Source organism: Sebastes umbrosus, chromosome 8, assembly GCF_015220745.1.
Source record: "Sebastes umbrosus isolate fSebUmb1 chromosome 8, fSebUmb1.pri, whole genome shotgun sequence".
Classification (NCBI taxonomy): domain Eukaryota; kingdom Metazoa; phylum Chordata; class Actinopteri; order Perciformes; family Sebastidae; genus Sebastes; species Sebastes umbrosus.
In genome coordinates, this window is record NC_051276.1 from 30,224,810 (window position 1) to 30,251,121 (window position 26,312).

At 38.5% G+C, this 26,312-nt stretch overlaps 2 protein-coding genes across 3 annotated transcripts; both read right to left on the bottom strand.

Annotated features, from left to right (window-relative positions):
* Positions 1 to 1,257: 1,257 nt before the first annotated feature.
* Positions 1,258 to 3,621, bottom strand: epgn (epithelial mitogen homolog (mouse)). The gene is made up of 5 exons (XM_037777021.1): positions 3,222 to 3,621; positions 2,863 to 2,994; positions 2,106 to 2,229; positions 1,793 to 1,945; positions 1,258 to 1,685 (listed from the first exon to the last, which is right to left on the bottom strand). The coding sequence occupies exons 1-5, from the start codon at positions 3,253 to 3,255 to the stop codon at positions 1,634 to 1,636; spliced, it is 495 nt and encodes a 164-aa protein (XP_037632949.1). The 5' UTR covers positions 3,256 to 3,621; the 3' UTR covers positions 1,258 to 1,633.
* A 1,334-nt stretch (positions 3,622 to 4,955) lies between these two features.
* Positions 4,956 to 19,376, bottom strand: mthfd2l (methylenetetrahydrofolate dehydrogenase (NADP+ dependent) 2 like). Of its 2 annotated transcripts, none has more exons than XM_037776724.1 (8): positions 19,191 to 19,376; positions 17,519 to 17,703; positions 17,150 to 17,272; positions 15,916 to 16,068; positions 13,216 to 13,323; positions 9,466 to 9,558; positions 5,726 to 5,851; positions 4,956 to 5,428 (listed from the first exon to the last, which is right to left on the bottom strand). In XM_037776724.1, exons 1-8 carry the CDS (start codon positions 19,331 to 19,333, stop codon positions 5,313 to 5,315), a joined length of 1,047 nt encoding a protein of 348 aa, XP_037632652.1. In that variant the 5' UTR covers positions 19,334 to 19,376; the 3' UTR covers positions 4,956 to 5,312. The 2 variants fall into 2 exon arrangements, with proteins under 2 accessions (XP_037632652.1, XP_037632653.1); XM_037776725.1 differs by lacking the exon at positions 19,191 to 19,376 and adding an exon at positions 19,024 to 19,128.
* Between the last annotated feature and the right edge of the window lie 6,936 nt (positions 19,377 to 26,312).

Genomic DNA, 26,312 nt, shown 5'->3' on the forward strand with positions numbered 1-26,312 from the left:
ATACAAGTAAAAGTCCTTTATTCAAAATCAAACTTAAGTAAAAGTTAAAATTATCAGAAAAAAAGTAGTTATTATAGAGCAGAATGGCTCCTGTCAGAGTTGTATTATTACATATTATATTAAAGGGTTAATATTACTGATGCATACTTTATATTCTGTTGGGTAGTAACCTGTAACAATATTTTCATAAAGTAGCATAACATCAAAAAAACTTATTACAACTTACCTGAGTGCAGTATTGAGTAAATGTACTGAAGTACTACACCACTGCAGACAGGTGTGGTTAAAGCTTACTGTATAGTACGCTATAGGATGGAGGGATTTTGATTATTATTTTATAACGTAAAGTAAGAATATTATATATTAGGGCTGTCAAAGTTAATGCGATAATAACACATTAACTTTTGATTTAACGCCACTAATTTCAGTTTTAAAGATACTGGTATCATATGAAACGAGAAAACCTAATGAATCCATTTGTACCAACCATGTCATATAGCTTGTCCGGAAGGAGGCTAAATAACACTCCAAACTTTAAATTTTGGTGAGGAAAAACTGTCATGCCCATTTTCAAAGGGGTCCCTTGACCTCTGACCTCAAGATACGTGAATGAAAATGTGTTCTATGGGTACCCACGAGTCTCCCCTTTACAGACATGCCCACTTTATGATAATCACATGCAGTTTGGGGCAAGTCATAGTCAAGTCAGCACACCGACACACTGACAGCTGTTGTTGCCTGTTGGGCTGCAGTTTGACATGTTATGTTTTGAGCATATTTTTTTTTCATGCCAAATGCAGTACCTGTGAGGGTTTCTGGACACAACTTGTCATTGTTTTGTGTTATTAATTGATTTCCAATAATAAATATATACATACATTTGCATAAAGCAGCATATTTGCCCACTCCCATGTTGACAAGAGTACAGAGTAGTTAAATAATCTCCCCTTAAGGTACATTTTGAACAGATAAAAAATGTGCAATTAATTTGCCATTAATCGCAATTTAATATTTTAATCAATTAACAGCCCTATTATATATATATTTAATAACTCTTTATTGTAAAAAAAAAAAATCCTTAAGTATTTTAAAAACGCACTGGACTCCACTATTTATTCTTGAATTTTATATTCCAAAATGGTAACTACAGTATCTTCTGACAAAACAAAAAACTCTTGTTGACCCAACCAATAATTAACAAGTTAATAATGATGTGTTTGTGTGTGTTTATTCACCTTTTACCCACAGAAATTTCAGCAACACATAATTTTTTTTTTATAAGTTTATTACAAAATTTAAAATAAATCGAACACTTCGAACAATAAGTTAATTGCTATATTACAATAAATAGTCAAAGTTGTTCTCCCTCATTCTTTAAATTACAATTTAAATTAATATCTGACAGAGTTAAACATAAATAGACACAGTTTAGTCTTTCTTTGCTTGTTTGAATGGTGTCAAACCTAAAAGTGGTCATCTTTATGCACATCAAAAGTCCAATAAATAAAAACATACAGTCTCTTAATGGCTTAGTAAATTGTTTTGCAATGCTGTGGATTGTACAGTGATGAAATGTTATGGTAGAAATGGTGGTGACGACGATGATGATGATGAACAGGTGAGTTGTAGAAGGTCACACTGACTGGGACGGTGCAGATTTTATTAGCTTCGCTGATTTTTTAAAACTGAAAACAAATGAATTAGAATTAGAACTTATTCTTGGCAACAATTCAATACATATAATACTATATTTGTGCCCATATTCCTTCATGCAAGTACTGCAGATACTCACATCTTATAGGCACAGCAGGAGAAGATCATCACCAGGAAAATGAAGAGCATGGCGACCCCAAACCAGAAGGCAATGAGGAACTCTATCTGAGGCCCGTGAGATGTGGGAGCAACGATGAAGAGGCAGCGTTCCCCGGCATACATCGACGTGCAGCTGCAGACAACACAGACAAATATGTGTGAGTGCATTCCAAAGCTGAACACGAACCAACATGTGCATGTGAATAAGAAGCTACTCATCATAACTAAAACATATTCAGTATGCACAGGGATCCTCTAGGCTATAGGTTTGAACGTGAGGTTACACTTCTTACATGCAAAAAGGTTTGTCGTTGTCTTGGGGGTACATGCACGTTCCACCGTTTGCACAGTAGTTTTCATGTTCACTTCTGCATGGTTTTTGTTGTGAGAGCAGAACCCGAGGTTCCTCCATACTGCCTGCAGACAGAGAGAGAGAGAGAGAGAGAGAGAGAGAGAGAGAGAGAGAGAAAAAAGCTTCAATTATCAACTTTTAACACAAATGTATGGAGGCACATTTGTGCCACTAATTAATCAACTGTCAACTGTCAACTGTCCAACCTGCTTCGCATCGGGGTCAGAGTCCAAGATCAGAATTGCGCCCATAGCAACAGTCTGTTATAGCAACGGTCTGTTTTACATAGCAACAGTCTGTTATGCATAGCAACGGTCTGTTAACGGTCTGTTATACATAGCAACGGTCAGTTAACGGTCTGTTATACATAGCAACGGTCAGTTATACATAGCAACGGTCTGCTATAAAGAAATAACAGACCGTAGAATGCCGTAATTGACCAATCGGAATCGAGTATTCAGCAAAGACGTGTAATAATATATATTTTTTTACATCAAAATTGAATGAACATAAAATGAAAACTTGACATTATTCTGAAAAACATGAATCTTAAATCTTGAGTGCATAAGTTAACAATCTGTGTTCACGAGATGAAAAAAATATATAATTTTTTAGTACTTTTGGACTCCGTAAACATCAGCTAAATCAGTGTTAAAACACAACTGACACAAGAATCAGACTCCATTGAACACACTTACTGTTGTTGAGCTGTGTAGTCACAGATGAGTTTAACAGAGCAGGTGTCTCTGTGGTCTGCAGGTTGTTACTAATCATTGCAGATTGTGCTGATGTGGTCAGGAGAAGCAGCGCTGCCACCGCTGAGAGGAGGGCTGGTATATATGGAGAGAAATTACAGAAAATATTAATTCACTGGTGAAAACTGCCTGCGATTTGGTACAACATTATTCATTTTTCTACTTTTATGGAAAGGGCTACATCACCAGAACACTACATTTCAATAGTATTGCTATAATCATGAAATATTAAAGCACTTTTCAACTTCAACAAACTACAACTAATTTCAAATATGACTTGACAGAATAAAGTAGAAACTTACCGTTCGCCAGGTGTTTCTGTCTTTGTGTAAACATCTTGTCTTCTGTCGCTGTGATGTCTGATGTTCTCAGCTCAACTCCTTCGTTGATGTGTGATTATAAGCAGGTTTGTGCGGTGTTTATATACTGAGCTCCCAACAACTGAAAATGCCAATCAATGAACCGAAGAATTTTTTTTTTTTTTTTTTTTTTTTAAAATGGAGAGGCATTTCCTCTTTGTGCATGTAGAGGCAACGCATGAAAGGCTTGATGATGCTGGTGGGTGCGTGTGTTTGCCCTGAAGCGCTTTAAATGTGGTTTATTCCTCGGAAGTCTATGAACCCATGCAGTCGCTTGGCAGATTGATAGTGTCACTCAAAACTGCCTCGTTTGCAGTTTTGAGAGGTTGTTTCACTGACAAAGAAACCTCAATTTCTTCTTTCTTTTGAATACAAAATGTTTTTCCAAGAATTGCAGAGAGGATGTAGTGATAAGAAAGAAAGAAACGTAGAGGACCGATGCTTTAAACATGAAGTGAAAAGTGAAAACTAGATTGGAAGCAAAAGTTGGGACATCTAGTAAAAACCAGAGGAATTCGCCTCCAGTTATTTGGCAATCTCTCATTTTATTGAAATCTCACAAAGGCGTCCTTTCTAAAAGGGTTTATTAGCTTCAATTACTACTTTTATTAACAGATAATAAATCATCTGCCCATGTTTTATAGATCAGCCATACGCCTTTATTAAGAATAACTTTTGGTTTGCCTTTATTGTTCTGTTCTCTAAGTAACTTACAATAGATCAGAACAATAGATCTACTCAACTATAACTAACCACGGGCTCATGTGCTAAGCATGGCAGACAATATCATAAATGCTTACTAAGTGCATTGAAGGGGTCTCTCTGAGGAATTAAGTGTCATGCTGGAGAAGGACATTCCACAACCTGGCAACCCAAAAGTTGTTTCTTAAAGGAACGGTGTGTAGGATTTAGCCATATTTAGCGGTGAGGTTGCAGATTGAAACATCTCCCGTGTGCCAAGCGTGTAGGAGCGCTACGGTGGTCGACGTAAAAACGCGAATAGACCCTATCTAGAACCAGTTGTTGTAAGAGTAGCGTAGGTCATCTGGAGAATAGTAGAGTCAGAGTGTAGAGTGTGTGTACACGTGGGAAGTGAGTGGTGAAGCAAGAGAGAGAGAGACGGCCGGCTCCTTATGTACATATAAACGGCTCATTCTAAGCTAATGAAAACACGATGACTCTTATTATCAGGTGATTAAACACTAAAGAAAACATACTTATTAATATTATATTCCATTTCTACCAATAGATCCCCCTAAATGTTACACACTGTTGCTTTAATTCTCATAACTAATATATAAAGCATTACTAAAGTATTTATTAGCCATTACTAAAAAGCATTAATTATGTATGTGTATAAACCCTTTCTCTTCCCTTTCAAAAATAATAATCTGAATCGTTTTCACTTTTCATTTGGTGATTTCAACATCTGATGTCAACGAGGTTTTTAACAGGAAGAACTGTGTGATGCATGAAATTGCTTTCTGTGGAATAAACTAAAGAGGAAACAGTTCTTTTAATACCTCATGACCTCAATGTCCATGGTTTGACTCCAGCTGACGACCTTTGTTGCATGTCATACCTCTCTCTCTCTCTCTCTCTCTCTCTCTCTTACAAAATGACAAAATAAGACAAAATAAGTCATCTGTAAATCAGAAAAAAAGACAGATATTGTAGTACTGGTACAGCATTGTTTTTCATTTAATATTCCTTTTCCAGTGAATCTGGAATGTTAAAAAATGAACCAAAAACAACTTCAGTAGAAAAAATATTAATCTAAACTCTTAAAAAGTGAACTCTGAAATAAATAACTTAGATAAATAAATAAAATATAAATAAAATATAAATAAAGTACGTATCAAGTAAGTTTCCCAGCAGGTATTGAGTCTTGAGCTTGTGGATGTTTAAATCAAAGTATGTTGGATGTTTGGTAAAGTGTGTGTAAACCTAAATGAACTGATGTATGTGTGTATGTGTGTGTTTGCATACACTGTTTGTGCTGTATATCATTCAATAAAACAAATGTGTGTGTGTTTAATGCATCAGTGCGTTTCTGGCAGCGGTCACAGTGTTCTTCATCAGCATGGCGACGGTCATCGGACCCACGCCACCGGGAACGGGTGTGATGAAACCGGCCTTCTCCATCACTCCTACACAAATTAACATGAAATTAAGTTATGCTTTTATACCAAGAACCAGAGCTAAGACTGACCTTTACATTACATACAGTAAACTGAGTCGTTTCTAAGGAATCCTGTTTTTATCTGAAACCTTTGAAGTGATTATCAATCTAATTAGCATTACTGTGGTGAGCGTGGATGTCTTCACACGCACAAAAAGTGATGCAAGGTTGCCAAAGGGTAATATTGGTGGTTAAGTAGGCGTTCATAAAAACAATTTGTTTAATTTTCTGAAGAAATTTGTGATGAACTTTTTTGATTATTTACCCTCAAAGTCCACGTCCCCGATGAGCCGGAGTTTCCCCGTGTTGGGGTCCTGGATGCGGTTTATGCCCACGTCGATGACGGCTGCGCCCTCTTTCACCATATCAGCTGTGATCAGCTTGGGAACACCTACAGTACGCACAGGAACCACGGAGGGGTTTACAGTTCATCATTTTAAGAGTTTCATTTATTGTTCCAAGAAAAAAACATGTATCTCTATTACACCATTACATGGAGACGAGTACTTCAGCTGCAGTACAGCAACCCGTGGGTTAAAGGAACAGTGTGGGGATCTATTGGCAGAAATGGAATATAATATTCATAACTATGTTTTCATTAGTGTATAATCACCTGAAACTAACAATGTATCTACATAGGGAGCGGGTCCGCCATGTTTCTAGAGAGGGCCTTTCACATTTTTAAGTTACCTGAAGGCCACCGCAGTTCTCCGACACGCTTATGAAAATGCACTAACACGAGCCGCAGACTGCAAAACCGTGGTACCGCCAGCCGTCGTCACACTTCCGTTGCTCATAAAGTAGTGTTATTATGGTCAAAGATGGCCTCTGAGCGAGGCGAACGGTTTTTCACTCGGCGGCAGTTGGTTGCAATCTGCAGATGCTGCCAAATCCTACACACTGTACCTTTAATCTACTAACCCCTCATTCCTCCCCGTCTCTGTGCAATATTACTCCTGGAAAATTACCTGTGGTAATCTGATTAAAAACAAATTAATTTAATATGCACCACCTTACGAGCAATATATTATATGATATAAGTTTGATCTTAAAACTAGATTTCGACACAGTGCTCCTCTTCAAGACAGGACCCAACCTCTGCCCCTTACCATGCCTGTTGATGTTGAGCTTTTTGGAGGGGGGGGGCACCTGAGGGTCTGAGGCCCCAAGGTCGGTTTGCCCGGTTCGTAACTCAAGGATGTTTCATTTTTCAGCAGAACTGATGATTACGAACATTTATTTCAAACCTACATTGCTTTGTTGTTGAACCCTCTCACTAACTCCTGCTGCTGAACATGTCGACTTGACTCAGACAACCAGACGTTTTTGAAGTTTAAAACCTCAAAAACTATTTTGTTCAGTTGAAAGGGCATCTATCGCCTCCATGACATTCCTATTCCAGCCACCACGCCGATGTAAAGAACACATATAAATAACCCACAAGTTTCACTGAGCAGTACGTCATTTCTGCTTGTCATCTCCTTTTAATCACACATTCTTGTGCACAAATTACCACTTAACCTTGGAATTCAGCCGAGCAGAATAAGACGACACCTCAGCTGACTGTCTACAGGAATATTTAAGTGTTGTGTACTGTATATATGTTGATAACCACTTGAAGACGGCTGCCAGAAAGCTGTCAATTTAAATTCCTCAGACTGCAACTATAGCTACTGAATAATGGGAATACGTCTGAGTTAAATAACAAATAAGTACCAGCTATAGAAAATACTCCTATAGCACACGGACATCAGAGGAACTCATTGACACGCTAACCCCAGACTACTGTATAATCCTCAACAGAGCAGTAAACCCAGATGCGTAATAATCCCATGTGACATGGAAACAGTTTTTGACAGTTGAACAGTGAAAGTCTGGAGATCAATCAATCTTACAGTGCAATGTAAATGCACTTGTGTATTGTCAACTGTCAACCCTGACAGTTGGATGAAAAGAAAATGAAGTGCCCTTCCCAGAGAGCGGCCTTTAGTCATCAGGAAACATCCTATTTATTATAAAGGAAGTGAAACAGGGCACCCCCTAAGGCACACACAGTTACTAAAGAGAGTCTTTCGACAGATACTGCGGCCCTGCGCTGATTGATCGTCTCACATTCCAGCTGCCACACATCACTATTGTTCTCCAGGAAAGCTGTAATCCACAGTCGGAGCAGAAGAACAAGTAAATATGCTGAAACGTCCTTGTTGATTATTTTGACGCCATCCCTTCATGTAAGGGCTCGTAAGCACTTTCACAATGTGTCCTCCTGGTTGCGTTAACAGGCCCCGGAATTCCCTCTGTGGCACTTCCAACATAATGAAACAGCATCTGACACTGGTGTAAGGAGTGTTCACTCGAGGCTGGTAATACCATGAAAAACACAATCACTTCCTTTGGAGTGAAATGTGTTTAATTTGTAATGCTAAATTGTAGTTAATGGAATAATGAATGGAAGTATGGTCATTTAAGGCAGTGGTTCCCTACCTTTTTTCTTAAGAAAAAAAATGTTCTATCATTGAGTAAACAAAAATGTTATGGATGTTTCATATTATATTCAATGCATAACAATAACACTACAGAACAACTGATAAACTGTACATTTAACCCAAATAGTGAACGCAAGAACTGCAGGAAGTTTGTGTAAAACGATTAAACAATTTTGATGAATTTTAAGCAGATTATTTCATGTGAATATTGCATCTGAGATGTGTTTCCTGTTTTTTCAGGAACTTTTAATACAATTCTTTGTCTGTTTTTTCTTTATTTTTTAACAATCCTTCATACTTAATAGGCTTCTTTTTTTGACAGATTCAGTGTTTTCGTCTCCCTGATGCTTGGCCATTGTTCTATCAGCTCGTTGGTTGTTTTAACTGAGTACTGTTCTAATGCAGGACGAGACAGCAGAGAGGGTAGGCTCTGTCAACACCGTGCCCTTATCCTGTTATATCTTAAATAATAATCCATTAAATCCATCCCAAACTGTATATATTTCTTTTTAAAAGTTGTCTTACACCCCTTAAAATCAAGGAGGCCTGGCGGCCCCCAGTGAAGCTTTGGTGACCCCTGATGGGGGTCGGGACCCCCAGGTTGGAAACCAGTGCTTTAAGGGAAAACAACAACAGTGGATGCACTCACATTATTAGTTAATACAGTTATTTGAAAGTGAAAAAAAAGATGAACGATAAAGTTTTTACTAAGACAAAATGTCCATTCGATTTTTACATTACATGGTTCATCTTTGACTTAATGTCTTTATTGTAGTTGCGCTTATAATAAAACAGGTTATTATAACGGACATTGCTGGGCTACCTGTAGTCCACAGACTGTCGCACTGCAACTTTATGTGAAAATGAGAGAAATTAGTTTTTGTCTAATTGAACTTCATTGATTCCATTCAAATTTGGCTTTAAATGGCCACATTTGAACAGAAATAGCCTGTTAAACAGATGCACCTTTGACGTAAAAGAAATTGTGAGTCATTGAGAAATAAACCGCAGAATAACTGAAAAATAATTGTTGGTTGCAGCCCTAAAGCTGACTGATATGTTGTGAAACCCTACGCACAATTTTGTATTATTAAAGGCAGGGTCAGTGACCTTTAGAAACTAGCTAGACACTAGATTTTATTATAATTATCCAACCGAAAAACCCAGCCCAGTGTTGACAACTCTTTTCAGGCCTCGCTCCAAAACCACTCCCCCAAAATTGTCATTATGAACGTAAACATGGCGTGAACATGACTATTGTTAGTACTCAGAGCTGTGAAGACTCCGGTGACGCGCAATAAGACAGCCACAGATAGCTGATTTTTTTCTGCTGTCGGGGTGTAATGAATGAATTTAAACTAATATAACAAAAAGTGCTTCCAAAATCTTTACCAACCCTACCTTTAATCAATTAGAAAGACTCTTCTCTGTATCAGATATGTCACTTTGGTGATCACTCCTTAGACAGTAAATGAACAGACAGGGATGTGTGTTTTATTGGTGTCTGGGGTGTAATTACCTGCAGCTGCTATAATGATGTCAGCCAGGCTGGTTAGCTCCTTCAGCTGCTCCTTCGGTGTACATCTGTGGGCGATGGTCACTGTGGCATCACCTGAGAGGAAACAGACATTTCTGCCACGATTAAATTTCACATCTGCTTAAAGCTGTGAAAAATTATAAATAAAACACTCAACAGATGTTTGTGGAACAAGTGTCTCTTTTGGAACTACGTATTATTGAAGCAACAGTCCGTCTGAAACCAGCAGACAGTGACGGTTATCCTGACTAACAATGACATGTGTTTTAGGGTTTCCTGAGGCGTGCTTACAATAAAGACCAGTGAAACTTATTACACATTTATGAGATAACATCAACCTTTGGGGGGGAATAGGAGAGGCACTTTATCACACAAGTGAGTCAGGACCGTCGCCATGTACCTGAAGATCATTAAGATTTTCTAAACCTCACAAACTCCAGTTTATAAAACAGCTGCCATGTTTAAATTATCAGCTGCTATTTTATTTACTGCCATTCATTAAAGTACCAGGAGAAAGTAGACATTTCGTTCAAATAAAATGCTGAAATGAAATGAAGATGAGGTAACATTTAAACCTTTAAGAACCTGTTGATGAATATTACAAGTGGACTTGAAGCCTGTACATTTTTATCATTTATGCATTATGTGATTTGTCAGTTTTTCACAATTGTGGGCAAGAAAGTTAAAGTAACACTTCATTTTACAGGTCCGCAAATTTCATGGTAATTAGGTGATAATTAGCCAGTAACCTATTTGAAATTTCTTTGAAATTACTGCCAAATTATCCCAATATTTACCTCAAAGTTTATAGAAAATTTCTTTATTATAAACATTATTTAATAATTATATGCTAAAATAGCATATAATGGTTAAAATAGGACCCTTAGGCTTGAGAAGCTGCTGTGCACTGCTCTTCATCGGAGGTGGAAAACCAAAACTAATAGAAGACTGGTAGCTAATGTCATGATTCAGGGAGTTTTTTAAGAAATTTCAAATAACTTATTTTCTAATTATTATCTATTAACCAGCAGACATGGAAATAAAGCATATCAATTACCTTTGTATTCTTTTCCTGGAAATGTATTAAATAAATAACCACCTATTTGGGCTCTAGAAGAATATAATTATTAAGTAATGTTTATAATAGTCATTTTTTTTTATCAATTTTGAGGTAATTTGGCAGTAATTGCAAAGAAATTTCAAGTAGGTTACTTGCTAATTATCACCTAATTACCATGTAAAATCAAGTGTTACCAAAGTTAATTAAAAAGTTTTTATTTGTTTTATTTTATTTATCTGTCTGGCTCACAGCTCAGGGAGAAACAGGGATTGATTGATCACACTGCGCGTTCACTCCGCAGTACATAGTCTGAAAAACATGCCACAGTATATAAAAAATAAATAAATGAGTTTTTACATGCTTGGAAAAGCAGAAGCAATCAGCTTTCACTCAGGGTGTGTAGTGCTGCGAGCGGTACAACATTCACCTCCATTTTATTGAGTTTCAGAGGAGGATATCTCAATTACAGTAGCATTTTTATCATTATCTTGTTTATGATATTGACTCATAAGTGACAGTTGGTGGTGGGGTGATGACTTTTAGTCCGTAATGACACAATGAGGAAGAGCAGCATTAGTAATCTTCATGTAAAACATGATGATGACGTCCTGCGTAGTCACAACTGAGCGGGAGAGGAAGAGAGGAGTATCGCACCGGGAGGATCTCTAGAAAGATAAGAGTGAGAGGGAAGGAGAGGCAAGTCACAGCAGGACGCATACCTCATTTGACGTGTATGTACATGTGTGTACGTGTGTGGGTGTGTTTGTTTGCGTGTGTGTGTGTGTGTGTGTGTGAGTGTGTGTGTGTGTAAGATAGAGAAAGAAAAAAAGAAGAGCACTGACCCCAAAATGAAAATTAACTCATTAAAACTCCATAAAAGTTCATACAAAAGTCTTTTTTCCTTCAATAGACAGTACTGAAGTTTAGCAGAGTGTATTTGCCACAGTTACAGCAGGTGTTTATTTTTAGCTTCATCAGCTTTGTGACCTCGTCGTTGGGTGTGTCGATGCACATTCAGTTAGCCTTGTCCTTCGAGGAATAGTAGAGCGTAACAGCATTAGTTTCCAACATGCACACAATTCTACTTCAGTGACATAATGTGATATAAAATGCAGATAAGATTGAAATCTGTGGGGCTTTGTTAAGAATGCAGGTTCAACATCTTTAAAGATGTTATCTGGGTTACATGTTGACATGCTTTCACTTGCTGGTTTTCAATAAAATGCCTTATGGAAGGTCTGAGTAAAAACATGTCCGTCAGATAGTATCTAAGTAAACTTGGTGTGTTGACAACGGGCTGTGCAAACAATATTATATATATATATCTACGGGAGCGCTACAAATTAATAAGAAAACATATGCAGTTCCTAAATAAGAAAAATAACATTTACATTCTTCAGAATATATTCGTTTATGCTTCTTAAGATATGGCTCTTACATATCCTGCCCCTAATTGGCTCAGTGGGAAGCATACCAATCACTAAACTTGATTCAAAGCTCGACTCAATTTAACACAATAAGGTATCCTGTTGGCCCACCAGTCTATGATACATTACAAAAGTATGACCACAAAATCCTCAGTTCACTTCCAAACCTTCAATAGAATAGATTTAAAAACATCCAGGAGGATGACAGGTTGTGCGAAGTACGCACGTTAAGAGAAGTTGAAAATGAATCAAATTTTCTTTTGTATTGTCCATACTATGATGAGTTAAGAACTTCTATTTTAAATGAAATGTTCAAAATCCAGATGGTGCTCAGATAATGACAAAATGGAACGGCTATTTAATTTGAATGCTTATAAGTTGGCTACTTTTGTTTCTCAAGCTTGGAAAAAACGTCAGGATGGTTTATTTGTTTAGTATTATTTTTAATTTATGCTGCTATTCTGGTTTCTGCGTTTGTCTTTTCTTTATTTTCTAAATAATGGTGTATTATAAGCCTGTTCGGGCTGGGCATATTATTTATGCATGACACAAAAAAAATCCAAACAGGGACTCATACTGTCAACATATAGAGAGGTGCAGAAATAAGTCCTAAAACCCAGAAATGCATTTTAGCACTTCTGGTTCCCTCGTCTGAAAGTCAATGGGTTTTTTATTTGAGTGGGTGGCTGTAGCCTTCTATTTAACGAACAGGATAAGAATAAAGGCTTGCTTCAAAGCATTCTTTTACAACAACTTCAAACAATCTTCCCTGACAGCTGAAAACAGCAGTTATTAAACAGAATATTACACATTATGGTTGCATGCAGCTGCTGTGGAGTTATTTACACCTTTGTGATGATCAGACTTGTAACAGTGTTCTACTTTGACAGGTCAAACATATCCTGTTGCTTCATCTAGCAAATTCCACACAATAGCTTTCCAAATCCTCTCCCTTCTTCCTACACCCTTATAAGGACCGTTGATCCGTCTGCCAAAAGTCTCAACCTGTTAGTACTCTCCGTTCTGCGTCCCTGGTTTTTTCCTCTTGGAACGGCTCCGGCAGGACGTGCATCAGCAGTTATTGTTTGATTAGAAAGTGGAGGAGTCATTAAAGCCTTTGTTTAATGGTCACATTCTGATGATCTTTCAGGGAAAGCCAAGATGGTGCAATATAATTTGCATATAAAGAACAGCAATAAAATCCTATTACAATGCTGACACACCTGCAAAGACACACACACTTACCTCCTGGGCGTTCATGCTTGCGATCGGTGTGCATCAACATCGCGATGGGCATTCCAACGTTTTTGGAGCGTCCAGCGACCAGCACATTCTTCCCCACCGTCTCAATACCTGCACAAAAACACATCATACAGAATAAATGATGCTTTACTGACTGCACTGCTCACCTGGAAATAAAGGAGAACTTGATTGGCAAAATCATTTGATAAACATAACTTAAACAAAGACATCAGAGAGAGAGCCCGGGGCAGCGTTTCACCTTTGACTGATCAAACAGGCGTGTTGGAGAGAGGTTATTCTGCCCGTTGCACCACAGCTTGGCACCACGATGTCGCGCCTGAGACATTTACTACATCTATTGTCAGCAAAGTCTTTAAAGTGATTAATAGTGGGAGGACAGGTATGCATATATTATATATGTAGACCGATATTTCAGTTTGCTGATGTTGTGTTTCGTGTCAACTGACAAACACACAGCTACAAAAATTAAGAATGTATGAATGAAATTGTATCATCTATGTGGATTTTCAGTTCAGTTCTTTATGTTTTGCATGAATCCTGTGTGTTCTCTGTGTGTATTGTAGCTCAGCCTCTCAAACCAACATGCTCAAAAACTTTTAAACACTGCACCTGACTAAATAAAGGCTTTTCTTCTCTCTCTCTACCTGAATGAATGTCACAAGCTTCATCCTTAAAGGAGCAGCGTGTAGGATCTGGCGGTATCTAGTGGTGAGGTTGCAGATTACAACAAACTGAAGCCTCTCCTGAGTGCCAAGCGTGTAGAAGAACTAAGGTTGTTGGCTCGAAAACGTGAATGGCCCTCTCTAGAGCCATTTATTGTAAGAGTAGAGTGCTTAGAGTGTGTGCATTCATGGGAAGTGAGTGGTGAAGCAAGAGAGAGAGCGGCGGCGACGGGAGCTAGTAGACTCTGGCCCAAGCAGGAAAAGTTAACAGTCTTCACAGACTCTGTGAAGAGGACTCACTCCCTATGTAGGTATGAAGGGCTCATTCTAAGATAACAAAAATACAATGATTCTTATTTTCAGTTGATTAAACACTAAAGAAAACATATTTATAAATATTATATTCCATATCTGCCAAAAGATCCCCCTAAATGTTACACACTGGTCCTTTAAGGATACTTGGATTTCTGAATTTTAAATTGATTGAGCTTGAAGCTGAGATATACTGTAATATTGTAAAGTGCAATACAATACAAATAATTCATGAAAAACATAAAGAACTGAATAATTAAGTAAATTAAGGAAAATAAAATCCCCATAGATGGAAACATTTCATAGACTCTTTGTTTCCATCTTAACTTGACAGTCAACTATCTGTATTCCTCCCTGCCCCAAAAAGCCCAGTAGTGTGTGTGAGAGACAGAAAAACCTTCATCCTCTCGTCCTCAACACATTCTTAAAAGGGACAGCTGAAAGCATCCTAAGCAGCTTCAACACTGTCTGATACAAGAATTGCAGAAATTTGCTGATAGATAGTAGCTGATAATGAAAACAGCCATCAGGGTCTCTCATAGAGTAGAGGGCTCTTATCATTAATACCATCATGATCATCATAAACATCCAAAAAGGCCTCCAATATTGTCAAGGACCTTCCCCATGCTCTCACAGACTCTTCATCCCTGATTTCTAGGAGCACCTACACACTTTTACTGACAGACTAACTAAACAACTTTTCCACTCAGCAGTCAGGCCTCTCAACAACAGTTACCTGAAATTAACTAAGTGAACAAATCAGATTTTGATTGAAGGTTTATTTCTGCTTCTACATGAACAACAACGCCCTCTACCTGATTTGATGAGTAAAGCAACAAAGGAGTTACTTCTCATGGCATTATATATACTCATATTATAATTTTATTATGTGTATTCAGTTCAATTAAATAAATTTTTATAGTGTGTCAAATCATAACAGAAGTTAAAGGGCTAGATAGCCTGTTAGTAGCTTAGATGAAAAAATCATTGAAGTCAAGTTGTGGAGGTCAGTGAGAGAAAAGCAGTCTAGATATATATCAGGTTTTACAGCTGTTTCTAAGGTTCCTAAGTTCGGGGATAAATCGAACCAGAAAGAGGTTAGGAGATGATTAATTTAGTCTTGAATAGTTATATCCTAATAGTTAGGATTTGAATAATTTCTTAATTCTTGAAAGACCTCTCCAACACTACATTTTCAAGTTCTTAATTGCCTGCATATTTACATCTTTACTTGGTCAAGAAGATGACTGAGTGGTCCAGAGCATTTAGATCTGAAGTTCAGATGGGAAAAATTATAGTTAGGCGCCATCTAGTGGGTCAGCTATGGAAAGACAGGAGCATGTACCCGCTCCTCGGTTTGCCTCCAGAGTTGACTTTTAAAAATATTGTGAAGATCAAAAATGTGCTGTCGTTTGATAAGTAGAATATGGACACAACATGAGTTGCTGAGCGAAATTACTCCAACATGGCTGACAATACAGCTAGCACATTAGGTGGAAAGTAATTTACTATAAATGTGCTTTTATTAAGTAATATCAAAATTGAGGTTGCACTAAATATGACCTTGATATCGAACTTCATTCAATTCAATTAGAATAGATCTTTAACACTTCCTACAAGTTTAAAAAAAACAACAATACAAACACCATGAAACAAGCATTAAAAATCTGTCCTGAGTAATGGAGCTGAGGAGGTTTCTGTGGTTTACCTGCTCGTTTGATGATCTCCCAGACGGCTGCAGGTGTAGCAGGCACCATGGATCTCTGGTCCAGACACAGCTTACCGATATTCACAATATGGAAGCCGTCCACATCCTTCTCTGGAGCGATGGCATTACACACTGCTCGCTCATTGATGTGCTCTAAAGGAGGAGAGGGAGTAGGACAGATATTCAGTGATATTACACATAATAACGCTCTCTGATTTCATGTGTTTTTTATGTTCCATTTTAAATCCTTAATGTTAATGTAGTGAATACCCATGTGCCGTCATCTTTGTTTACCTTTTTTTCTTTAACATGTTTAATGTCACAAAGCTATAAATTGTGGGTAATTTCCTCAGACAAAGTCTACAGAAATGTGGAGTTACGGAAAGGGCCTTTGACTTGTCAAAGTAGGAAAAGCACAAGTGTAAATAATGGAACCAATGATGACTGAATTCCATTTAGCTGCTTTGATTTCAGGTTTATGGTATTGTGGATGCTGGCCCACTGTCGCCAAGCATATTGTGTACACAACTTCCCATGTTGTAAACATGAGCTCACGAGTTTCATTTGAGGGCACCATAGGACCAGTCAAATGTCTTCTGTGAGAAAGGCCTATCAGGGTAAATTCTAGAAGAAACTTCACTCATGCAATCAAACTTCATCAGTGTTTACAAGTCAAGTTAAACTAGAATTACCGCCTCGCGGTTGTATGCCTCCGCCAACCAGTCAAGTTGCAGTTTACATCCATATCATGTCCAAAATGTCATCGCTTCATCATTTTATCCTATCAGACATGTGTGTGAAATTGTCATAATTAGCATATGAATTCTTGAGTTATGGCCAAAAACGTGTTTTGTGAGGTCACAGTGACCTTTGACAACCAAAATGTAATCAGTTCATCCAGAGTCCAAGTGGATGTTTGTGCCAAATTTGAAGAAATTCCCACCAGACGTTCCTGACCGGATAGACGGACTGACAGATGTAGAGATAACCCAAAAACACTGTCGCCGGCGCTGAGGCATAACAATCAAGTCTAATAAATCTAAGTTAATTTAAGTTTTACTATAATGGAAATTTACTTATGGCCACCTTAGTTCAATTTTCATATAGCTTCCACATTCCTTTTTCATTAGGAAAGAACTATATAGATGCAAATTCAACTGTACAGAGCGGCTCATTTGTTTAACTTTGATGTCAGTGTGGAAAACTTGTGTGCAGCTGTGGCGCCCGTGTTTACCAGGAAGTGGCAGCTGCACCAACAGGCCGCTGACCCTCCAGTCACGATTCATCTTGTCAATCAGCTCCAGCAGCTCCTCCTGGGAGACCGAGCTGGGCCGCACCACTGTGTCACTGGAAATACCTGGAGAGCACACAAACATCACACACACACCATGTTGAAAATGTAGCTATGTGCATGTCAGTTTGCAGTTGTGTGACTTTGAACATTACATTGGTTTTGCTTGTGAAAAGTGTGTTTATCCATGTGTATCTATATATTAATGCATACCTAAAAATGTGAGATGCACTAGGTAGATCTATGTCATGTTTGTTGATCTGCATGAAACACATTATGCATATAATTCATGAATGCATGCAATGCTCATACCCAGGATGCTGGCTGCCCGGGTCTTGTTCTTGACATAGGTACGACTGGCCGGGTCGTCCCCCACTAAGACCACTCCTAGGTGGGGTCTCATGTTGCCCTGAGCGACTAGCTCTTCCACATCACGCTGGATTTCTCTGTGGAGCTGACGAGCCAACTCTGTCCCCGAAATCACCACAGCGGCGTGCCTGGAGAGGTAAACCGTAAAGACATGAATGAATGCACACATACAGCACACACCACATCACAAGTTGCAAAACAGAAGTAAAATTCTAAAATATATCTAACACCTTATTCCAAATAAAGCTGAACCGGTTTCATGGTTAATCAGTTTGTAATTTAATCAGCAAAAATAGTGATAATCGATTAATCAAAGTCATTTTGCTTTGCATTGCGTTGCGTTGCGTTGTGTTGTGGTGCGGTGCGGTGCGGTGCGTTGCTGTGCTGTGCTGTGCGTTGCGTTGTGGTGTGGTGCGGTGCGATGCGGTGCGTTGCTGTGCGATGCGGTGCGTTGCTGTGCGATGCAGTGCTGTGCGGTGCGGTGCTGTGCTGTGCTGTGCGTTGCGTTGTGGTGCGGTGCGGTGCGATGCGGTGCGTTGCTGTGCGATGCGGTGCGGTGCGTTGCTGTGCGATGCAGTGCTGTGCGGTGCGGTGCGGTGCGATGCGGTGCGGTGCGTTGCTGTGCTGTGCGTTGCGTTGCGTTGCGGTGCGGTGCGATGCGGTGTGTTGCTGTGCGATGCGGTGCTGTGCTGTGCGGTGCGGTGCGATGCGATGCGGTGCACTCAGGTGCGGTGTGTTGCTGTGCGATGCGGTGCTGTGCTGTGCGATGCGGTGCGATGCGATGCGGTGCACTCAGGTGCGGTGCGTTGCTGTGCTGTGCTGTGGTGCGGTGTGGTGCGGTGCGATGCGGTGTGTTGCTGTGCGATGCGGTGCTGTGCTGTGCGGTGCGGTGCGATGCGATGCGGTGCACTCAGGTGCGGTGTGTTGCTGTGCGATGCGGTGCTGTGCTGTGCGATGCGGTGCGATGCGATGCGGTGCACTCAGGTGCGGTGCGTTGCTGTGCTGTGCTGTGGTGCGGTGTGGTGCGGTGCGGTGCGTTGCTGTGCTGTGCTGTGCGGTGCTGTGCTGTGCGTTGCGTTGCGTTGCACAAATAGCAGACAAGATGAGTGACAGTTGGAAACGAAGCAGCATGTAAAATTATGATATTCTGGAAATTATAAGGTTTCGTATAATTATAGTGAATAATTTAAGTGATATATGTGCACACATACTAATCATAGGTCAAAACAGCTAAAGCTAAATGTGGCTGAATTATAAAAGGCAGAAGTGGTAAAATGAAGAGCCGTTTGGGAGCAGAAAGAGCCGGCTCTTCTTGGTGAGCTGAGCCAAATGAACCTGCTCACTAAAAAGAGCCTGAACTCCCATCACTACCAGTAATATGGTTTTATCAGACCTCTAATAACTACTCCCTCAGCTAAAGGTCTGTCCGGTAATCCTGCCTTCTCTACCGTGAACGGTGAAACCTGCTGTCAATCACCCTCCTCTTCCTCACGTGACGGTGCACACGCCTTCACCGGGTGCTGAAGCAGCTCATCCCATCAGCTTCATCCTCTCTGCAAACTAACACCGGACGTTAAAGCAATCAACTTGTTTTAATAACCGGGTTGTTGTTTACCTCGTCACCGACTGGTGAAGATGTCTCCTCTGACTCTCGCATTTTCTGTGCATCCGCAGTTTGTCCCGGCAGCAGTGATGGTGAACCGTTAACGGGCTGCAGATCCTGAAGGAGGAGCGAAGCGGTGAAACAGAGGCCGCCATGTTTGTGTGTGCGTGTGTACGTCATGCGTGCGTGAGAGGGAGGCAGGGGGGTGGGGGGGGGGGGGGGGGGCTGTAATAGACATTATAGAGCTGATGAGTGATTGGCTGCACCAAACATACTGCACATACTCACCATACTGCACATGCTGTTGTTCATGAGGACGAGGGTTTGTAGTTGATTATTTACTATTCATTATGCTAATTAGGTGAATTAGAATTGATTCATGAATATAGAGCTGCAGTGAGTACACAGCTGTTGCAGCAAACAGACCTCATTTAAGCAGTGTTGGAAAAATAACAAATAAGCTGTTTGGTTAATCCTGCTGAGTCCATCATTTTGTGTTGGAAAGACAGGAAGATGACACCTTGGATTTTTCTGGATGGAGCATCCAAACGTGGAATGATGCCACAGGCAGGCCCCGCTGTCAGGCAGGGGCAAAGGGTACAGCTGTCCCCGGGCCCAAGGCCAGGGGGCCCAAGGCCAGGGGGGACCCATGCAAAGGTCTATGGTTGACCCTTAAATGAGATCAAGAACAACACTTTACTTACTGACCTATATCACTGACAGTCAAAGTTAAATATATTATGATAAATAAATATATTGGTATCATTAAAACACCTTTCACCTTAATCATCTCATACCCCCACAGGACACAGGTTTGTCACAGTGTCAGTATGAAAAAAACTGTCAACGTTTAAAGAAGTAATTTTACATTTTTGGGTAATACGCTTATTTGCTTTCTTGCTTAGTTAGATGCAGAGATCCCAGTTATCTACCAGTTTAACATAAACAGAGGGAAACATCATAACAAAATCCACCTAACAATATCTCTAAAGCTCACTGATTAAGCTCAGGAAGTCAAGTCCAGCCAAGAAATAGTCTGGCACATAACCCCCAGTAAAACCACACATTTTAATTAAACAATCAAGATATAGTGTGCTACTTAAATATTAATTTACGCATATAACAAACTTAAAAGATTTGTTTTGCTAGATCATATTTGATAAAATTCTGCAGCTTGTATTGGAGGATTTTGTGCATACTGTAGTATTTATCAGGGGTTCTCAAACTACTTGGGCCCAGGGACCTCTTACAGGGGAGAACATTTTCCAATCGTAACACCGATTAACTTTAGGCTTACTTACATTTGTACTCTTAGACGCAATTGAAACTGTTTGTATTATAAAACTTTTAAACCCAAATACTTCAGACATGTTTCATAGTGATAAACAGAAACACATTTTAATTTGAATCATGTTAATATCACTTATATTCTTTTAAACATTTTATTTAAATTGCATTTGGACTCGACTCGACAACTTTTATAGCCTACATTTCAAGTCCAAGTCAAGAAAATGAGCTTTAGTAAACCTGGCATAGTGCTAATAAATCTAGACATTAATAATTAACAGTCTAAAGCTGACTTTCAGTAAATGCTTCAGCTTAAAAAATAATAATAGCAATAATAATAATAACTTATTACCGTGTCACAATCATAACAGAGTTTCTAGTGGACCAAAGCTAACATATACAGTATATGCTTGTTTTATTGGTGCACATGGTCCCCATCTGTAGATATGCACTTTTTAATGATACAGCACAATTTTATAATTTATAGCAAATTATTCCACGGATCCCCTGACAGAGTGCCACAGGCCCCACTTTGAGAATCACTAGTATATATTATATCAATTACAGTATGTTTTCATCGCTGCAGATTAAATCCAAGTGTATTCATATAGATATTGGAGTAGAGGAAGTGATAACCAGTAGTCAGTGTCACAGCTATGCCCTGTTTTGCCACAAGATGGCAGCAAAGATTTGGGGGGGTATATTTAAAATGCTTGAAATTTAAGAAGAGGAAACAAGCATCAGGTGTCTACTCAGAATATAATGTACAAATCACATTTATGTTAAATATCTGACAGAATGTTGATTGTATGAATGAAGGCAAAAAGGACCAGAATGGCCCAGAGCTTGCTGGTTTAACCAGAACGATTAAGATGATAGGGGCAGAGTAAACAATATGGGCACAGACATGTCACTTACATAAGCCTGTCTCCCACAAATTATATTCATATGCAACAAAGTGAAAGGTGATGGGTGGGTGCACAAAGCACATGACTTTGACAATTGGGACTGTCTGGAATTGATGTTGTGTTTCATATCGGTGTTTACTCTTTCAATATCTAATCAAGACCACTAATCCTTTCCCTGTCCTGAAACAGGTGTTAGTTGTCTAAACATAAACAGAAAAGCCTAAAAGTGAATATTGTTGTCAGTGTTTACTGTTCAGTGTTAACTATTTGTCATTGATAAATGTTACCTGGGTGGAAAAATAGGTTTTGCAGCATAGATACAAAAGAAAAATCACACATGAAATTCATATTTTCAATGTAAACTTTAACAATGAACTAACCTACAGTGGTACCTGTGGTCACATGTGAAGTAACATTTTACATAAATGTCTGTAAACCACATTTACCTACAAAATATATGAATTCATCACATATGAAATGCTGTTTTACATTTAATAACCCACATTTATTTTACATGTGAATTCAGTTATTTCACACAATATTTCAGATTTTACATGTGAAATATCTGAAAATCTGCTGTGCCTGTGTCTGTATAATGTTAATTTACCATAAGTGAAATGTCAGAAAATGGCTTTATATCGTTATATATATACTGTATAAATTGGCAGTTTTGTGAACTAACAAACTAACATGTACCAGCTATATTTATCAGTGTCAGCGAGATATGTACAGACCATAACACTATGGTAACTGTTCAAGCAAAGAAAGTAGGTTATGTAATTTGATTCCAGCATAATGATGTTTAAAAGTTCAAGAAAAGACAGTTAAGAACATTTGTACAAAGAAAAGAACACTTAAATGCATCATACACAACTGATGACGTTCGGGACAAAAAACACCTGTAAAAACACGCATAAATCACTCAATCATTCTGAATCATGACGTGAAAGGAAGCTGGTTTTACGAAGCCATAAAGATTATATCACAAATAGAATAAAGGTTTGTTTGAGTGGTGGGAGTGTATTCAGAAAATGTGGTAAACACCGCACCCAGCCAGGCTTGCCCAGACACGAGACTAATACAGAATGTACTCATTGTCCCGTGTGACAAAAGCTAAGCTGGCATTTACTTAACTGATGACTTTTGCATACTGTTTGCCAATCCATAGGTTCATTTATGACTGTCACTGAGAGAGCAGAGTGACATGCACACGACCTGCAGAATAAACAACAAGATATGACATTTTTTTTTGATCCAAAGACTGTACAGTAAACAGTGCAGCTGCCAACCGGAACCCAACGTGGTATGACAAGACTCCAGGAAAGCAGGAACAAAGAGGATCAATTTCCTGTAACTGTGATGAAACTGTGATATTTGTAGTGTAACTGTTAAAAAGCAGACGGTACATCTGAGGAGCAAGATGTTGACCCCTCAGGGTTTGGTTGACAAGTGCTGCTGTGACAAAAAAGAGTTGCGTTCACAAGCTTCAGAACAGGGTTGTTACGCCTGAACGAAGAAAATAAATTGCTAAATTGGATCATTGAATGTTAAAAAATGGGAGGACGACTTTGGTGAGAAAATAATACAACCTCCATATACATCAGACACAGTTTAATCCAATTTAAAGTATTTCACAAGCTGCATTTTTCTAGAAGTAGTCTTTAAATAATTCATCTTTACTCAGAATTTGATCCAACATGTCATCGGTATTACCGAGCCCCAGCAATCCTTATTTTGGTCTTCAGTCTTGTTCAAGTTTGAGCCAATTCTGGGATAAGTATTTTGAAACCATTTAGATCATAGACCCAGAAAGCAAGTTGGGCGAGTTTTTGGTGTAATGATTTAAATCTCTCTTAAGCCTAGGCTTAAGCTACCGCCTCCTCCTTGCCTTTAGCAAGACGTCTCATTCTATGTGATTGTTAATCTAGTCCTTTTCCTATACATACAGTAGCTGCTGGGTGGAAAATAACTACATCTACTTAAGTACATAAGTATAAGTTTGAGGTACTTGTACTTTACTTGGATATATCCATTTCAAGCTACTTTCTGAAAGCTTTAGTTACTAGTTAATTTGCAGTTTTAGATTATTAATTGAAAATATGAATCAACTAATAAGTTATGATAAAGTAATGAATATTATCTCCACCTTTAGCAGCTGCAACATTAAAGTAATACACACTAATGCATCACTAATTATAATCCAGTAATATTATATAATAGGCTATATGTGATTATAAAATGGGCCATTCTGTATAATGAGCCCTTTCATACATACGGTACTTTTATGTTTGGTACTTTAAGTATCATATCAGATTTATTTGCCAAGTACATTCATACATTACAGGGAATTGGACGGCAGTTTTATGCAGCTCTCTCAATGTACTTACACAGAAATAGAAATAACAGCTATAGGGACAATAAAACTGGACAAACAAAAGTAAGGAATAGACAGGACTCTTATGTACACAGCTAGTGAAAAAATAGGTGTATATATAAATATCATATCATAAAAAAGCACCAATGACCAACAATAAAATCAAATGTCTATATACAAGTCAAGTGTTCTGTTTTGATGCTGATACTTTTGTACGTTTACTTAAGTAAAAGTGTGAATACAGGAATTGTACCTGAGTACTTCTACACTGTAGTATTGCTACTTTTACGCAAGTAAAAGATGTGAATACTTCTTCCACCTCTGGTGATGGTTCACCTGAAGTTGGAAAAGATTAAATACACTACTCAGGTCTCGATTAATAAACCACATAATAAAGTAAGGTAACTTACTCTCTATAGACCATTTCACAGTTGTAAACTTTAACATTCCTTATGGTTCCAGTTTATTTCCTTTAGCAGTGTAGGTGAATGACATCGGCTGACAGGAAGTAAACATGGACCCAATCTGTTGCCTTGCAATGCAATTCCATTGAAACGGTCTATACTAAAAGAAATCTATAGCTGTAATCTAACGCCTGTAACTGATAACAACAATATTGCACAATCATTGTAGAGTACCTTTTTTGTCAATGTCAAGATTATTAGCTGCACTTCACTGGCTGCCTGTCAAATTTAGAATTGATTTTAAGATTTTATTAACTTTTAAAGCTCTACATGGTTTGGCACCAAGCTACCTCACTGAGTTCCTTACTCCCTACGTGCCATCTTGTAACCTGAGGTCCTCTGACATGGCTTTACTGGTTGTACCCAGGTCTAGGTTGGTGACTAAGAGAGACAGGGCCTTTGCCATCAATGCCCCCATAGACTCTGGAACAGCCTACCTCAGGACCTCAGGTTAGCTAGCTCAATAACCAATTTTAAATCTCTTGTAAAAACCCATTTTAATAAAAAGGCATCATAATACCATTGGTTACAGTGTATATTAGCTATACAAATAAAGATTATTATTATATTATTCTTATTATTCTTATTATGGCTGATTATTTTTTTTCTGCTTTTTTCACTTGTATGTACATATTTGAAAACCCAATAATAACAGTTAAAGGTATATATTGTTGTTTTATCGTCACTGGGGTAAGCATTAAAAGAGTTCTATCATTATTTTAAATCTGCTCTCCCTGGATTATGATGTACATTATAGAGATGTACAGTATGCTATAGAGAGAGTTGGCCAACAGGCTGGATACGTCATGGCGTTGTCTTGTAATATGTTACAGCTGTGGCCTTGTGTAGGTTGAGAAAGTGAACATGGCTGTGAGGTACAATGTAGAATAACAAGGTAGGCCCAGCTAGACGTGGGTGAAAAATCTGTATAGTGAGAGTCAGTTGCCACCCAAACACAAACACCTGCTGAATGGAGCAGAGTCATGTCTCAACAAGAGTTTATACAACTCAAAAGAGAAATTATTTCTCACACATCACACACGCCATAGGCGCTCCTAAATAATCATTACATTTCATAAGGGATTTTAATTATTTTAAACTTTGAAGCCATTTATTTCAAAGTGAAAATTATAATTATTCTATATATTTTAATGTAACAGGTGTTTTTCCACACTGAGTCTGGTTTAATTACCCTCCTTCCTTCCTCTCTCTCTCTCTCTCTCTCTCTCTCTCTCTCTCTCACCCACCCACTGTTGTTGACTGGCTGTGCCAGTTACGTAACACATTTATGCTTTACGCACGTGGCCACAGCAATAATAGCTGGCAATATTTGTGACGGATTAAACATTACCATCGACCCAGTGATCGTAACCTTCACACGCAAACCACCTTTTACCTCTGAGCAGTAGAATAATGGCCATGTCAGGAGGGGGAGAAATCTAGTCAAATAAATGATTATTTTTTTATTTATACCAAAATGAGTCACCAAGACGCGGATTCCTGTGCTTCCTGTACGACTCATAAACTCATAAAAATAATCCTCAATGAATGAAAGGAGACTAATGTGGAGGGAACTGAACAATGTGTTTGATTTTAATCTGAAGGAACACTCTGTACTGTGTGTTTTGGTTGCTCTTGCGCAAAAAAAATGCATTAAATGGTCTTTATTTTCATTTCTATTTGACATTGACAAAAATTAATATGCAAGACAATTTAAAGCAATGATAAATATCCCTGCTGTTAAAAGAAAATGTTGGAAAGATGTGTATATATTCTGAATAATCTGATTTATGGATAAATGTCTGGACATTCTTATGCGTTTTTAACCAGTTTGTTCATGCGTAATATCCCCAAACACATTAATGGTAATATTAAAGGGCCCATATTGTAAAAAGTAAGATTTTCATGTCTTTTATATTATAAAGCAGGTTTAAGTGCTTTATAAATACTGTGAAAGTATCGAAGCGCTCAATATACAGAGAAATACACACATCCTGTATTCAGAAATTGTGCGTTTGAAACAAGCCGTTAGGATTTCTGTCCATTTGTGATGTCACGAATATACAATATATTAGACCATTACACGGTTTTAAACGTAAAC

What these genes read in the sequence shown, in the direction of transcription:
- epgn (XM_037777021.1), bottom strand. Translation starts at nt 3,255, where the DNA reads ATGTTTACACAAAGACAGAAACACCTGGCGAACG. An exon ending in ACAGAAACACCTGGCGAACG is followed by an intron (nt 2,995 to 3,221) that starts GTAAGTTTCTAC and finishes CATATATACCAG; the next exon opens with CCCTCCTCTCAGCGGTGGCA. An exon ending in TCCTGCTGTGCCTATAAGAT is followed by an intron (nt 1,686 to 1,792) that starts GTGAGTATCTGC and finishes ATTTGTTTTCAG; the next exon opens with TTTTAAAAAATCAGCGAAGC.
- mthfd2l (XM_037776724.1), bottom strand. Translation starts at nt 19,333, where the DNA reads ATGGCGGCCTCTGTTTCACCGCTTCGCTCCTCCTTCAGGATCTGCAGC. An exon ending in CCGGGCAGCCAGCATCCTGG is followed by an intron (nt 17,273 to 17,518) that starts GTATGAGCATTG and finishes TGTGCTCTCCAG; the next exon opens with GTATTTCCAGTGACACAGTG. An exon ending in GGAGATCATCAAACGAGCAG is followed by an intron (nt 13,324 to 15,915) that starts GTAAACCACAGA and finishes GTTTTTGTGCAG; the next exon opens with GTATTGAGACGGTGGGGAAG.